This window comes from Chlamydotis macqueenii, chromosome 1 (assembly GCF_036417535.1).
Source record: "Chlamydotis macqueenii isolate bChlMac1 chromosome 1, bChlMac1.mat, whole genome shotgun sequence".
NCBI lineage: Eukaryota > Metazoa > Chordata > Aves > Otidiformes > Otididae > Chlamydotis > Chlamydotis macqueenii.
In genome coordinates, this window is record NC_141556.1 from 94,261,049 (window position 1) to 94,277,150 (window position 16,102).

Genomic DNA, 16,102 nt, shown 5'->3' on the forward strand with positions numbered 1-16,102 from the left:
GGCTTAGATTCGTCACGAAGTCCCTTCAGCTCTGGATGCACTGCGCCTTCAGAGCAGCATATGGGATTCACCCAGCCTCACTGATGGCTTTAGGAAAACTGAAAAAAAAGATGACTCAAATTCAGCTTGTCAGCTTCTCCGAAGCATTTCAAGGCCAAGAGGTTCTTCCTCAGTTAATCCACCTTCTGCTACTGAGCATCTCTCTTTCCATATACTTGCTGGTAGTTTTGTAAATGTGGATCATTTGTGAGAGGGATTTATTTTTTCTCTTCCAAGTTTCTTTTCCAGCTCCATCTCTTCTACAGCTCTTTCCTTTAAGGCTAGTTATGGAAAAGTCTACTTCTCAGTCTTACTGTATTACTTGATGAATTTGCTGACATTCCAGGGACTCTGTAATTAGTTTATTGAGTGGTGTTTCATTGTCTCTCTTCCTTCTATTTTCATTCAGTTTTGTCCACAGGTCCATTTTCTTCATCTAGTGAGCAATCAGCTCCTGACAGACAGGAGACTTTTATGGCGGACATATGCCATTCCTTGCAACACTTGATACCGTCTACATGATGCCAGCTGCCTTAAGCACTTTCTTATTTTCTGTGAATTTAGTGTGCCAACAAGCCTGGATTCAAATGGTAACAGTAAAAATTTCTTGTGCTTCTGCCAAAGCTCTCAAGGTGTCCTCAAAATTAGGAAACACAGAATTTGAAATGGCAGTTTCATTGAACAGAACCACTCTGAAAAGGTCTTTACATCCTTTAAATCCTGTGGGACCTGAGGGATGTGCACCACTGCAATTTATATCAAAGGTTTTCAATTTCAGGCAATGACCTCCTGGATGCAGAAAGACTTTCACTGTCTTACCCTTCTGAAGTTGAGGAGTGGGGATAACAGCCACCACTCCATCAGGGAAAAGTTACCTCTTTATGCCCTAAGTCAGTCTCCACCAGTCAGTACTGATCTCATATCTATCTTGTTGTAACAAAATCCACACACCAAAAGACAGCTTTTCTCCATGGTCTTTGGTCTGCTCTTGTTTACAAAAACCCAAAAGCCCTTTCATAGGATTGACAGAATTAGATATTAAAGTTAAAAAAAACCATCTTATCTACTTCTGCATAGGTCCTGCCTTCCTTATGAGATTTCCAGTGGTTCAAGCTGGATCTGCCTGCCTCCATCTTGCTTCCTTTCTGAACAGAGAGCAGTCTAAAAACACTTCTCTTTTGGCCGTCTGGACATTGCTTTCAGCAACAAGGACTTGACTTTGCTTCCATCTCTTTTCTAGACTTAACCAATTCCATCCCATTTCTGTCACCATATGTAACAAGAAGAATTTGAGTGTGTAATGGAAGAGAATCTTATTATTAGTTAACACACAGTTATTTTCAAGGACGCAACTGTATTATTTCAAAGCAGAGCTGAAAAGAAAACACAAACAGCATAGCCTGACAACTTCAGCAGCACCTACTGCCTTTTTTTCAGTCACTACTCCAGAAATATATTGTTTTGCTGTCTATTCTAAGCCTTCTCCACTTAGAAGAGGAGGAAGAGACTGAAGACACTGATGCTTGGTCTCCAGTTGTATTGCTAACATATCCTAATTGCTTCTTAACAAGACAGAACAACATAGCTGCAGTTCACCCTTTTACAAACCTCATGCCTTTAAGAAGCAACAGAGATATTCTTGATGCAATGCACAGCAATTCTAGCCTATCTTACAGGTTTTGGAGCTCTCAAAGAAGATCTTTTTGGGTATCACAATTTCCCCTAGCCTTTCTTTTCCAATTCTCTTCCCTTCCCCTCCCCTTTCTGCAATAGTTCCTCATTCCCCCTCCTAGGAGCTGATGGTCACAAGTACTTGAGCTAAGAAACAACACCTTAAGTTAAACCACATATTGCCTAAAAATAAAGGTTCAAGATGGATTCTATGCAGAATTTCGTGTTGTGTTACCAATTTAAGGATAGTAATAGAGAAGAGCAGTTTATGTGAAACAGAAAAATCCAGTTACTAAAGCCAAATGGATGGTCTTACAGGAAAAAATCCAACGTGTCATTCATTAACTTCCTGATGCAATCAATAAGCAATGCAAACACAGGAAAAGTGGTTTTCTTCCCTGCTCTGAATATTACCACAAAAAAAGAAGAAAAAATTTTGATGAGATTTTTTTTTTAAAGAATGATAATGCTTATTTGGACTAGTTGCATGAGGTGTATGCTATTAACTGGAATTCACTGACTGTTTTTGACTTGCCAGTTGTTTTGAGATGCTGGGAAAAAAAGCTACTTATACAGGACAAATTTGTCTTTCCTCTCCATAGTGCAATGCAATGGTCAAGCTTCATACAGTGGCCTAACTTGCATTCCAGTGTTTGAATGAACATCCATCTAAATAGGCGAGCGGCCTACATCAGTTGTGCTGAGCATCCTTAAACCCCAGAGCTTGACAACTGCACATGTAAATATTGACCTCACATACCAGGTTTATATTTATTGTCTTCACCTTGTTTCTTTATCTGCTAAATTCAAAAGATTTTTTTTACAATAAGCAGTACATTTTATTACATTTGACTGTTAATTTCTCTGAAAGAGCAGGTCACTTCTGCGGTTTGTTCAGACCATATGCATTCTTAGAAATTTCCTAAAGATTCCTCAGATGTGTCTTATCTGTTAACTTAAAAGAAAGCAAAACCAAAGCATACTTTTTTTCCTATCAGAACAAGAGTAAAACAAATTTGGTCTTATACACATATGTATTTTCATTTGAAGTGGCAGAGAGCTGACACTCTAAGTTAGTTGGATTAATTTAGAAAGTTATTTTCTTTAATTACCTTGTGTCAGGTTTTAGGTTTTCCACAGTAGAATGAGTTTGATTTGTAGTGATAATCGATTTCTCCTTTTCACCATCACTTGGTCCATTTTCAGTTGACACAACCTCATACTCTGGAAAATTACAGTAAAAAGAAATTTGCTTAAATAACAGTTCTTAACTGAGCTTTTTGATTGCTCTCTCTTTTCTCATCTGATTTCCACTCCAACTGTCTAATAGGCTGTAAGGACATCTTGTGTGAACCAGCATGGACATTAGTATGCTAAAATTGTTAGGAAAGAGAGATCTAATTCCAGATTGCTTAGGGCCTAGCCCCTCATCCTTCCTCATAATTCAGTTATGGGATACTCAACATCTCACCTCTGCCAAAAAGTACACTAGTAACAATATTACAAACATGAATAAGTATGAGCATTCTGCAGTTTGAATGAAAAAGTATCAAAAATGAAAGTACAGTTTCTAAATGCTCAAATCTTGCTTAACTTAAAATAAGATCTAGATTTCAAAGATTTCCAGAGGAAACTGCTGAACTAACTTGGATTGTGCACTTAGGGAATCTGCCAGGTTAGAATGAAATAATTTTGCATGATTTTTTTCTGTATTTATACAATTTATAGAGTCTTTCTTTTCATCTCACTGGGATGTATCATCAAGCGCAAGCCATGCTCTGAATAGGGAATTAGTAACAGATGTTTGGGAAGATGATACCCCTTCAGTCATAGCCCAGAAAGCTGACCGCATCCTGGGCGGCACCAAGAAGAGCATGGCCAGCAGGTCGAGGGAGGTGATTCTGCCCCTCTACTCTGCTCTGCTCACACCCCACCTAGAGTACTGCGTCCAGCTCTGGAGCCCCCAACATACGAAGGATGTGAACCTTTTGGAGCGAGTCCAGAGGAGGCCACGAAGATGATCAGAGGGCTGGAGCACCTCTCCTATGAGGACAGAGAATGTTGGGGCTGTTCAGCCTGAAGAAGAGAAGGATTTGGGGAGACCTTACTGTGGTCTTTCAATACTTAAAGGGAGCTGATAAGAAAGATGGGGACAACATTTTTAGCAGGGCCTGTTGTGATAGGACAAGGTATAATGGATTCAAACTAGAAGGAGGTAGATCTAGACTAGATGTAAGGAAGAAATTTTTTACAATGAGAGTGGTGAAACACCGGCACAGGTTGCCCAGAGAGGTGGTGGATGCCCCATCCCTGGAAACATTCAAGGCCAGGCTGGACAAGGCTCTGAGCAATCTGATCTGGTTGGAGATGTCACTGCTTCTTGCAGGGGGGTTGGACTAGATGGCCTTTAAAGGTCCCTTCCAACCCAAAATATGATGCTAAGATTCTAAGACACTGAGCCTGTTGCTAATTTTCTTGTCTTTGTGAAGAAATTCACAACCTCTCCAGCCCCTTACTTTTCCATTCCTAAAACCTGACTATAATACCAAATGCAGTTTTGCTAATTGTAAGTTAGCAAAGGAAAATGTTTTCAAAGAACATTTGCAACGAGCACTTAGATCTAATCACAATGAATAAAGCAGGTATTATACTGTAAGGATAGAGACCACCTATCAACAGCTACAAAACCTCTAGAAAATTACTTTTCTACTTTTTTACAATGATACTATTAATTTTCAAGTTCTTAACTAAATGCTAGCAAGCTATAGGGCTTTTGTTTTTCTATTTTTTTTTAATTCTCAATACAAGGAGATCCATTTGTTGTAAACACAGAAAGATAAAACCCCTACAATGGAATTCAATGTTAAAAAGGAAAAAAACTCTCTTAATTGTTTCTGGACTCTCAGATCCTCACTCCTAGTATATGTATATAAATGAGCATACACACACAAATTGACCCCATTTTTACATCAATTGTGCTTCCTTTCCACTCTTCTATGCAAAAGTAAGACAATGCAATTAAATGAATGTGCAGAGCAGCTCTAAAAGACAATGTTCTAAAATTCAAAGCTTCTAAATTAAGCAATTCAATTTGAGCAATTACATACATGTATGCACATGTGAATTTCGAATTAGTTACTGCAACAGTTTCAAAAGAGATGTCTACACAGCATCTTTTTATCTTTACCTTGTAAAAGATTCAGTTATTTAGAGAATATACATAGCAGCATAAAACTTTAAAATAGGTTTAAAAGTATGTCAGAAAATCAGCCTGAAGGAAGGAATTACTGCTGATACTGAAGATTTCAAAATTTCCATGTTCAGAAGTCCTCCCCTACAACAGTCACCCATGAACAGTGGACCAGCCGCTGCCTTTTAAAAACTAAGTCATGGACCTGCAGGAATGGGTGTCTCAGAAAGGGAGTGGGGGTGGTGGGAGGGGAAAAAAAAAGTAAGCTTTTACTTTTAGATCATTTGTTCAAGTGTGACCCCAATGCAATGACCAAAGACATTAGCACATTGCTAGTATGCATTTGTCTAAAACATATCTGTTTCCTTTCTGTGCATTCCCTTTTTGGAAACAAAGACATTTTCCTATATAGCCACCAAGGACTGAGCAAACCATGGAGAAAAAAACCAATGGAAAGTCCTTATATGCCCTAATTAGCCTCATTAGAAAAATAATGTTTATTAGGATGCATCGGAGAGAGGGTGGATATCCACTGCCTGGTACATCCAGATAGAGAATGAGTAGGTAACTTGACAGGAATTCAATCTTTCTGCCTTCTGCCAGTCTCAAGTCAATATGTGATTTGAACTTTTTAATTCATTCAAGTTGGAAAACATGGCACATGTGAATGGGCATGCACACAGGTGCACGTGCCCACACACAAAGGACTACTGAGTGCATCCAGTATCTGCTTGTTACTCAGTGCACGAGTCTTAGTGCACAAGACAACAAACTGCCCTACATTTCTGTGGCAACACAAGAGGATTAGCAGAGCACCAGCAGAATAGTCTTGGTTCCTGACATTTGCAGCATTTCCAAAAACAAGGAGGTAGGCTTGGTCACTGTTTTGGTTATTATTTGTCAGACCTTTCCATTACTGAAATACAATTTTGTTTTAAGGAATATCCAATATGATGAAACTCCTCGGGCATAGTTAAAAAGTCAACCAACGTAACCCTTTCAAAAAAAAAGAGCTCAAAAATTTACATTTTCTGTTTCCAGAGTTCTATCTGAAACAGTGCATTAAAAAAGAGATGTGATGCCTAAATCAGATGATTTAAAAAAACACATATAAACTACAAAAAATAAAAACAGATGACAGAAAACTTTATTTAAATCTGCCTAAACAAGTAATGACATACTGGTGCCAATATGAAGTAACCACTGTTTTCAGAAAATGGGATTCAATATCTTCTCCAGAATTCAGAAAGTGTCCTTAGATGAGTCATTAATTGAGCAATTTTTTGAAGTTAAGACGAAGGAGACAAGCTCAGTGACAGTATTTGTAAGCCACAGTGTTCAAACATTTCATATTACACATTGAAGTTAAAAAGAATGAAGACAGTATTTATGGGAAAGCTGTAATATCTAGATAGGAAGGTAGCTACACTGAAAAACTAAAGTTTCTCTCAGTGAAGCCAAATGAGTATTAGTCACATATTCTGCAGAAGGTTTTAATCTTCTTTCCTGGAATGGAGAAGGGTATGCCAGGTGTCTTTTATCACAGAAGAGTCTTACAGAAGAGAAGAAACGATAGAAAGTTAACCTTTACAAATGCTTCTTACAACTGAAGAGAGTAAGGGTCTCCACCTAAAGTCTTAGAAGAAACAGTGACTATGATGTTATCTGATCGAATCAAGCTAAGGACTGGTCTGTGGAAGAGGCCTCCAAATAACAACAGCAACAAAAAGACTTTTCCCTGAACAAAAGGCAGCATTGCAGAAGTGCCTGGAGTAGGGAGTGTGCACAGAGGGATTACCTCAGCCTAACTCTAAGGTGAGCAACAAGCTCACATTTCCTTTTCTTCCAGGATGAAGCATATCATGCAAGGCAAGTCAGGTAATCATTCATCTCTCTGGCTGGTACTTTTTTTGTTAGCTTACAGTCTCTTTTTACTCCTCTTTTAATCCGACAGAAGAACTAACATTCTTCCTCTTTTCCAAAAGAAAAAAAGTGCAGGCTAATTTTTATTTTGAGTGTCCCTTTGCTTTTGCATTTATTATTTTTCAAAATGGTGGAGAAAACAAGAAAGAATAGAGGCTAAATCTGGTAATTATTTCTAGAAAATGAAGGAAAGACTAATTTGGGGAAGAGAGTGGCCTTACTTGTCATAGTCACTTAGTTATACCCCTGCACTGAAATCTCTTACGAAACACATATACAACAACATCTGAAAACATCCCACTAACATGCTAAAATGAGTGGCTAATGATCAAGTCTTAGTAGCCACCAGTCTTATCTGTTCTACTCACTTGTAATGTAATACAGACAAGTCTGTTTTGTCATGGCTGTGATGAGTCAGTGATTTTGCAAATCAGAGTTTTATGTCCATGGTATAAACAAAAGCCATTTTCCTGACAGTACAGAAGAACTATAATTTTCAGTTGTTAATTAATTTAAATGTTTAATTTTGGTAAGCTTGTGTTGATACGCAGAAGACAACAGAAAAATTGTGAATGGTCACCTTGAATGCTTACTTGTCTATGTACAGATTCCTGCATGACTCACAAAGACTTTTCTCAACACAAAACCCTTCCTTTGGAAATGAAAAAAAAACCCAGATTCCTTTAACATAGAGAACTTGGTGACCCTGTAGTGGGTACAGCAAGTATTATGCTGCCAGAGTTCTACTGACTTACTATATGGATGTAAGGTTTCATTGTGTCCAGCCTCCTCAACAGCATCCTCAAGTCAAGAAAGATGTCTACATTATTTGTATTCTTCTATATAATAAAGACTACTGTCACATTGCTGGAACTTCTTAACTAGATCTTATCAGATCCTGCATACAGAGAAGCCAGAAATTAAGAGAAGGTACAGAGCCATAGTTCTTTATTATCTTTTTTGTGTCATCACTGACACCAACGATATAGTTGTGAAAATCTTGTTCTAATCTAGTAGTATTCTTTTATCCAAACTGGAGTTTACAGTAGTACAAAATAAAAGTACTGGAGTCTAAGACTCCCTTGGAATTAAAGTACTTTTAAAATGGTATAAAATCACTGTAAAAGTAAAAATAAGCTGGAAATACTATATTCTGATATAATGGAGGAAAGAAATCGAACCAACCAGTAACAGTGTCATTGTCTGGTTTTTCCCAGTCCAATATGACGAAAGTTGGGCAGCCCTCAACAGTCACCACTGTGAGGTTGGTTGGAGGATTTTGTGGAGGACGAGTAGGTTCTTCCTTGCTGCCACCTTCTTCTTGAGGAAAATGTTCAAGTGAGCTTGTGATCGAGCAAGGCACATCATCATCTTTCTTCATGTACTTGACATGGGGGGCTAAGAGCAATAGGAAAGAGCTGTTACTCAAACATCAACCCCATTTCATCTAGTGCACCACTTCCATCTCAGAGCATTACATAAAAATCTGCACAAGTCAAAGTCAAACATAAATGTTTAAGAATAAAAAACATATATTCAATATTAAGCTGCTTGTTGGTTTTGTTGTTGTTGTCAGACCTAGAATCTGCACTGCCTTCACCCCCTTCCTGTTGGCACTGCTGATGAAATAACACTCTGAAGGTATTAGTTGGTGATATGCACTGTTTGAAAGAATTAACTTCTGTCATAAAATAGGACAATTAACTTTAGTCCTTCTATAGTAAAATGACACTACAATTCAATTTGTAGCTTTTGAGTGCTATACTAATATAAAGATGTAAGGCACCTCACCACTTTGCTTCACCAGAAAGAGTAACAAGTTTTGTTCAGAGTTATTTGATCAGTAAATTTGCTGTTTGTATAGTGACTGTCAAAAATCTTAACCATCTTCAGTGGGACCAAACCTTGAAACAAATCTTTTTAGGCAAATGTCTTGTAGTCTGCATGAAAATTAGGAAAAGATGACTATGGAAGACAAACATATCAGTTCTAAAATTTAAACTTCTATTGGATGTAAATAATAAGCTCTTGCAAGAAAGACAATGTCTTCAGAAATGTGGTATCCCTTACCAGACCAAGAAAAAAACCCTGAAAAATCTTTTTCTACAAAAGCACTTCTTGTCATCTCACCTTGCTAAACTCTCTAGATTACTGCAACAGCAATAACTTGACTACCTTGGACTATATTACTGTATTATTAGACATCTGAATGTGCACAGCCTGGAATGAGAGGTGAGGCATATATGATCGCTAGTTATCCCTTATGGTAAGATGCACTGGTATTGGGGCAATACCTCTCCCGTTATGCTTAAAAGACCACAGGAATATTTTCATTTGTTTTGGTGAATTGTGAACCGTGAGCAGTTGTACTACTGCTGGCATAAAGGAAGAGCCACAACATGTTTGTGGGCAAGACTGTAAACTAGGAGGTGGTAGCAGGGAAGAAAGTAGAAGAGAAGTAAAATTTAGTCAAGAATATGCTGATGGTCTGGACTACAGTCCTTCCATCTGACATTAAAGCGTAACAGAATCAAATGAAGTTTTGGGCTTTAAATAACCAAACTAGATAATTTTGCTGCAAAATAGGTCAGTCTTCATATATTCCCCCAAATAAAAACACCATAGCTATTAAAATCCTACCTTGGTACCTTGGTTTGCCTGAAGAATCTGTTTCTGATGTAGGACTTGAGCTGAAGACAGTTGCATCAACTGTGGGAGACAGAGTTATAATTTAATTTGCAATAAATATGATATCTCAGCATTAGAACTGCAGCATTTCACAGTTCATTTGGCATTTTAAATCATGGTAAAGCTCTTCCAGAGCTGCCAGTCTTTGCTGCCAGATTTGTCTTTCTCTTTTAAGGACTGCACTTTGGCTGTGATGCTCAGTAAACCACATATGTACCTGCTAGTATAAAGACAGTCATAATCAAAATGACAGAGTTCATGACTGCTTCTGGATTCAGTTCATGCAACATATGAAAACGCACTTTAAACCTTTTAGAAACTATCTTTTTGCACTGTACTGGCTGTTTAGCTTGGAGCTTTTTTCATGTTCACAGAATATATAGCACTATTATGTTGGCACATGAACTTCTCTAAAAATAGCGACAAGAAAATCTCAAACTCTGTTTCCAGAGTGTACAACTTCCATAGTTTTGAAGAAATTTGAAGGCAAATAAGCTGGTGAGCAGTAATGTGCTAGAGCAGTCAGGATTCATGACAACAGTTTTGTGTTAGTCGCTACACTGAACAAAATATTTTTTTATGCAAATACTACAATGGACACTCACAAGTATTTTTTAATAAATCTAGCATCTGGCTTGCTTTATTGAGCACTAAAGGTCACAGTGAGTTCATGATCATTATAAGGAGACAAGAATTTCAGTGTTACTGTAGTTCCAGGAAAATTAGAAACAGCATCATTCATGACAATATATCTAGAGCTGCATATTTTGGCTCAAAAATTAATTCTAAGCACACCCTCCCCCAAACTCATTTCTGTATGGCCACTTTGAGGAGATTTAGGTCTGAACTTGTAGTTAACCCCCAGTTTTATAAAAGTACAAATTACCAGCTAACCACTAAGTTTACCCTATTACAACTTTTCCTGTCTAAATGGTGGCAGCTTGATCAGATAGCTAGAAGAATATCATAAACATGTTGAGCACTATCAGTCACCATTAAACAAGAATTTGAATTTATGTCCTGTGCAAAAGAAATGTTCAGGAAAAGAAGTACCTTATCTACTCCCTTCACAGATTTAAAGTAGCAACTGAATAGTATTGAAAGCCTACTAGGTATGTATTGATTTCTAGGAAGATGGGAGGGCCATCATGCTCTCATTTACCAAAGACAGACAGATTAATTCAGTCAAGTCAGAAAAGCTGCAAAGTGGCATAAAGGAAATCAGAATCACCCAAGACAGAATTTTCCTTATTTTAAATACACAATACATCAATATAGTTTTAGGGAAGGGAAGAAAGAGGAAAAAAAAGGGAACCTTTATGCTCACGAAAAAAAAAACAACCCCAAACCCAGAACTGTCTGTAGTATGCTTACCATAATACTCTGGAGTTGCAAAAGCTGTTGGCGTCTTATATGATGTTCCTGTCCTCACAGATGTTGTTGGTCCAGCAGTTTTAGCTATAGCGACAGAAGGAGGAACTTGTGGCAACAAGAGATTCACTATTTAAGAGTGAAACAGCTTTCTGAATTTCTGACAGAATTCACATTTGTGACAACCGTTTCATGAAACAAGTACTTTAATTTAACTACAATATACCCTCAAAACTTATACAACAGATTCCAGTTGGATTTGGGAAAGTTCCAAGTTGTTCTCATTGCCAGTACTTCTGAAACTCAATAAAGAATTTTTTTTTTGCTACTTGGAGATTGTCTTGGAGGACTTCAGTTAGCTGGAACATGACCTGGTTTGATGTACAGAACCATCCTACACAGATTGGTAAAAGGATGCAAAATGACCAACACTGAATTTTCTGTTTCTCAAGTGAAAGAGCACATTTCTTCAGGAGTTGTAAGACAGAATAGCTGAAACCAGCAATTGAAACTTGGATTCTTCCCTCAAGTATAGCTAAAGTCTTTTAATTGCTACTCTCAATACAGCACATAGATTATCAAGGCTAGAGGTGGAACATGTATAATGATAAACACTGAGTCCTTAACTATGGTCTGCATTAAGAGTTTAACCACAGAAGAGTACCAGAGCTTCTAGTAAATGAAATTAAGATGCACTTCAAATGAAAGTAAGAAAAATGGAACTAAGTCCAGTATTTTCCACATTTATAATACTACATGACCCAAGGAAAAAAAGCTTTCTTTCTGAATGGATCTATTCTGTAGTAGGCACCATAAGTTTGGACATTAACTGATTGATAAAGGCAATATTACTCCCATAATTAAATAGCTGTTTAAAAAAAAAATTTAGATCATATGACATTGCTTCTACTCCTCAGCTGTTACCACCTAACAATGAAAACAAGTTTCTAAGAGGCAAATAATCCATGTCAAAGGATATCTTGATTGTTTTCAAAATAGCTGTAAAAGACAAAAACTACATTCACAAAACATGCAGGTACTCCCAGATAACCACTGCATGACTGTGGAGTCTCCCTGCATATATGACATAGAAGAACATTGTGACTAAAGGCAGAACTCTGGTGAACCAAGTTTAAAACAACAAAAATCCCTACCTTCTGTTAATTTCCTTAATAAAGTGGAAATTTATTAAGGTTCTTATAATAAAGATTCTCTCCCTTCTTTCCACTAATTTCCTCAATAAGGTGGAAATTTATTAAGATTCTCACTGGAGTCCAGTTTCACAAAGGTTCTGAAACTCTTGTTTCCTGTTTTTCCATTCAGAAGACTTTTAATGTCTGCATAGAAGCCTTCCCATAATACTCATCCAATGGATGTGTAAAAAGGATGCAAGTAAGGAATTAATCACAGTGTTAATGAGGAAGAGAAACAGGACAGAATTATGAAAGGGAAAATCCAAGACGAGCATTGCAGCAAATTTTTCCTGTTCGTAGTGTGGAACAGTCTCTCCAGGGAACCAGAAGAAACTCGATTATGATGCTTAAAACTAAGCTGGATAAAACCCTAGGAAACAGAAAAAGGAAAATCTGCTACGGGCCCCACAAGGAAGGAGCAGATCATCTAACCAATTTATTCCATCTTGAATGCCTAGGAAGGTATGGCAACTGCTGACTACACATAACCTGGCCTCTCCTGTATGGAAAAAGGGTGAAATTTCAAAACACTGGTAAATTAATTAGACATTTAATGGAGAGAAGTAGCATAGATCCCACGACAAGCAAAAAAAAAATGTATTAGGTCAACATTTTTTTATGCTACAGCATAAGACTGATAATGTCATATGTTCTGTTGTAGTTATTACTAAGGAAACACCACTGATAACAGCAAGTATAGATACAACACTTCAATCTTGGCTCTGCTATACAGTAAATATACAGCTTGTTTCATCCAGCTCGAAGATTCTTATTTTTAATCTGCTGCACAAAATACTAAAGAATTATATAGGTCTTTAGTGCCTTAATAGCACACAAAGCTCCAAATGAAACAAACAAAAAAGCCGACAGGATATACAGCAGAGCCAAGACCTTTATATTTCCAGTGAACGACAGACAGTAATATGAAGAGGAAAACATTTCTCATGATGCTAAGCATAGTGAGGTGATAGTTTCTGACTATCTGGAATAAGAATTCTTATATAGAATCCACAGACAAAACATACGTAAGACTACTGAATATCAGCTTCAGGATAAAATTAAAATAAGATAGGAAATGTGAAAGTTTCTGTCTGCTTTTATACTGATACAGAGAAGCAGGAATACTGTAGCACAGAAATGAAGTTAAACTCCTTGCACATGAAATAACTCAGCTAACTTTACCTTGCCATGCAGTTAGTTTTCTGGGTGCCTATTAGCTTGTTATTTGCAGTGGTTAATGGATGTGCCACATATATTGGACAGAATTTCTTTACAAATAACCAGTTGGGGCTATGCATTGAAGCATAATATTCAGTATCTCCCATCTGACATACACATTAAGTAACTGCAAATGCTATTAGCAGACATGAAATGTTCTTAAGGTTGATCTTAAAGGATGACTTGCATTATGGTAATTTTGCTTTCAGCTCCCTTACTAGGAATGCTTTTGACACAACTACGTTAGGAAAACAAAAGGAAAATAGAGTTTATGCATGAAGACAAAAGACACAAGTCCTATATGCTCCAAAAGACCAGTTTCTGTAGATATCACAGATTAAAGAAAAAGAATCCATACTATAAAATTCTCCGATACCCAGCTAGTCAGTTCAGTATTATCTCGCACATAATAAAATACGCTGAAAAGGCTGAGATACCTGGACTCCCTGGTTTACCAGTCACGGTGTTTGGAGGAAGAGGTTTTCTTCGCATTTGTGTAGGCTTGACAGGAGGTATAGGAGGATGCTGAGGGCCAGGTGATGTAGTTACTGAATGACATTACAAGACAGTGTTATTAATTACTTGATCTCAAATTTCATAAAATCAGAAACCCATTACAAGTTATATTCTGATTTCTCAAACAATGTTTCATGTCTGATTTAGTATCAAAAGCAGAGAGGTGAGGTTAGGAGCTGAAATGAGTCATATTTTTAGCCTTATATTCTTTGAGAAGTGTGTGCCATGGAGTTTTAAACCAAGCTTACACTGGAAAAAATGTAACTCGTTTAGGATTTTGTACAAGTGTTTCAGCAATTCATTTTCTGTGTAGCTACTAATTTCTGGCAATGGTAATTTTTTTAACAGGCAAATCACCTCAGTGTACTTGGAAACTTCTTCAGTATCCCATTCACAAATTTTCTGATCTTTTGTACTTTCTAACTCATAAAATTGGTCACCCTCAACTTGAAGCAAAAGATGCAGCAAAAGGGAAATTATCATGAGGGACAATTTATCCTATGCTGTTCAGAAGTGAAAAATGAAAAATGTCATTGTCACTTCACGCATCGACATGGCTAGAGACAGTTATTGTGTTAGAAACTCCTGAGGCACCCAACTAGGTTGCTTCTATGTGCAGTTCCACCCAATATCTATTAAATGTATCTGGCAAGGTCCTTTGATCGTGAGGTCTGAAAGGAGAGTCTAAGCCTCTTATTTCATACTTACAAAACATTTTACTGTATTTTCTTTGCAATTATGGAGGATTTTATTATGCAAAGCAAAAGATTTTTCTTCCACTATTCACCTTTGCACTTCTTTCCTTAAGAAGGAAACAGCAGACATGTGCAACACATTTATGTAACAAAAGACTTTTTGTACCTAGCAGGGCAAAATCCTTAAGAGTAATATAATTTTTCTAATGCTGCCAATGTCAACAAATATGCACGTTGCCTGATATTGAATTACTGGCTACACAGAGTATCTAGGGCCCTACATATCAGATCTTAGTTTGAACTATAAATAGAGTGACTGTGGGCAAGAAGAGAGCAAATCCAAAGATTCAATTGGGACTGCCAGTTTAGAAATACTTATAGTATACAAAGAGGAACATCTCCATCTTTCTCCGTTCCCTTTTCCTTTTGGACTTTTGCAGTCACTTATAACACATACTTGTTTTAAATCCCTCAGATCAAGACAGGAAATAATACTCTATCTAATTCAGTAAGATGTAATGGTTTTGAAAATAGAATTTGTAGGTTTTATATTAATCCTTAATCCCCAGAAAGAGATGAAAGAATATGCCTACAGATCTGAAAAAGGATAATAAATTTTTGTATACATAGGTCATCATACTCTAGGTACTACTACATGGTAGTATCTGTGATTAATTTCCCCTCTGTCAATATTTAGGGAATGGGATTGCTTGAGATATTAATGGAGTAAAAATGTGTAAGTATTGACTTGTTAGTGGTTTCTATCGTATTTTCCAAACAACACAACCACAACAGTTACATGCAAGCCAAAACATCACATTCAGTGGACTGTGTCACAGTTGAATCTACTATGCTGCACTCTGGAAAAACAAGAATCCCTACTCTTCCCTTCCACTACTTCCACAAGGATTTGGGTGATGGTCTGTGATGCTACCAAATCTAACACACAATAGAATTTAAGGATTTTGTGACAGTGTAGACTCTTGCAAGGACAGCAGCATGGTGAAGTATTAGGATTCACTTAATTTCACGGGTTCTTCGTGGAGCAGGAATGGATTTCCTTCCCTCTGTCACTTCAAGAAAAAGGAGGGCTTGCAGCCTCTTAGAACAGACTCTTAACACATCAAGCTTAATTCTTGTGTGCTTTGTCATCTCTCGTAAGTAGCGTAAATGTAAATTTTTCAGTTAATACACACTAAGTTTTCAAAAAAAGTAAATATATTTAAAAGCAAAGTCAAATACTGGCTAACTTACAGCAATAAGGCTGATTAATCAGCCTCACCTCTTTGCCTGTTAAAATTATGGAACAGGTCCTCCTGGAAGCTATGTCAAGGATTAGAGACAGCCAACATGGCTTCACAAGGGCAAATCATGCCTGACTAGTCTGGTCGCCTTCTACAATGGTGAAACCATGTTGGGCAATAAGAGAAGAGCAACTGATGTCATCTATCTTGACTTGTGCAAGGCCTCTGACACAGTCCCACACAACATCCTTGTTGCTAAATGGGAAAGATATGGGTTTGATGGATGAACTATTCTATGGAAAAGGAATAGGCTAGACAGACCCATATAAAGACTTGCTGTCAATGCCTCTGTGT

The 16,102-nt window shown here is 37.3% G+C and overlaps 1 protein-coding gene across 26 annotated transcripts in view; it reads right to left on the minus strand.

Moving 5' to 3' along the window:
• ABI3BP (ABI family member 3 binding protein) overlaps positions 1-16,102 on the minus strand; it is a 167,394-nt gene that overhangs the window by 18,525 nt on the left and 132,767 nt on the right. For all 26 annotated transcript variants that reach the window (XM_086762305.1, XM_086762112.1, XM_086762220.1 and 23 more), the window contains 5 exons: positions 13,731-13,841; positions 10,886-10,969; positions 9,464-9,532; positions 8,009-8,221; positions 2,823-2,934 (listed from right to left, as the gene is read on the minus strand). In XM_086762305.1, the coding sequence (XP_086618431.1) occupies positions 2,823-2,934; positions 8,009-8,221; positions 9,464-9,532; positions 10,886-10,969; positions 13,731-13,841 (589 nt within the window). The remainder of the gene's footprint in view (positions 1-2,822; positions 2,935-8,008; positions 8,222-9,463; positions 9,533-10,885; positions 10,970-13,730; positions 13,842-16,102) is intronic.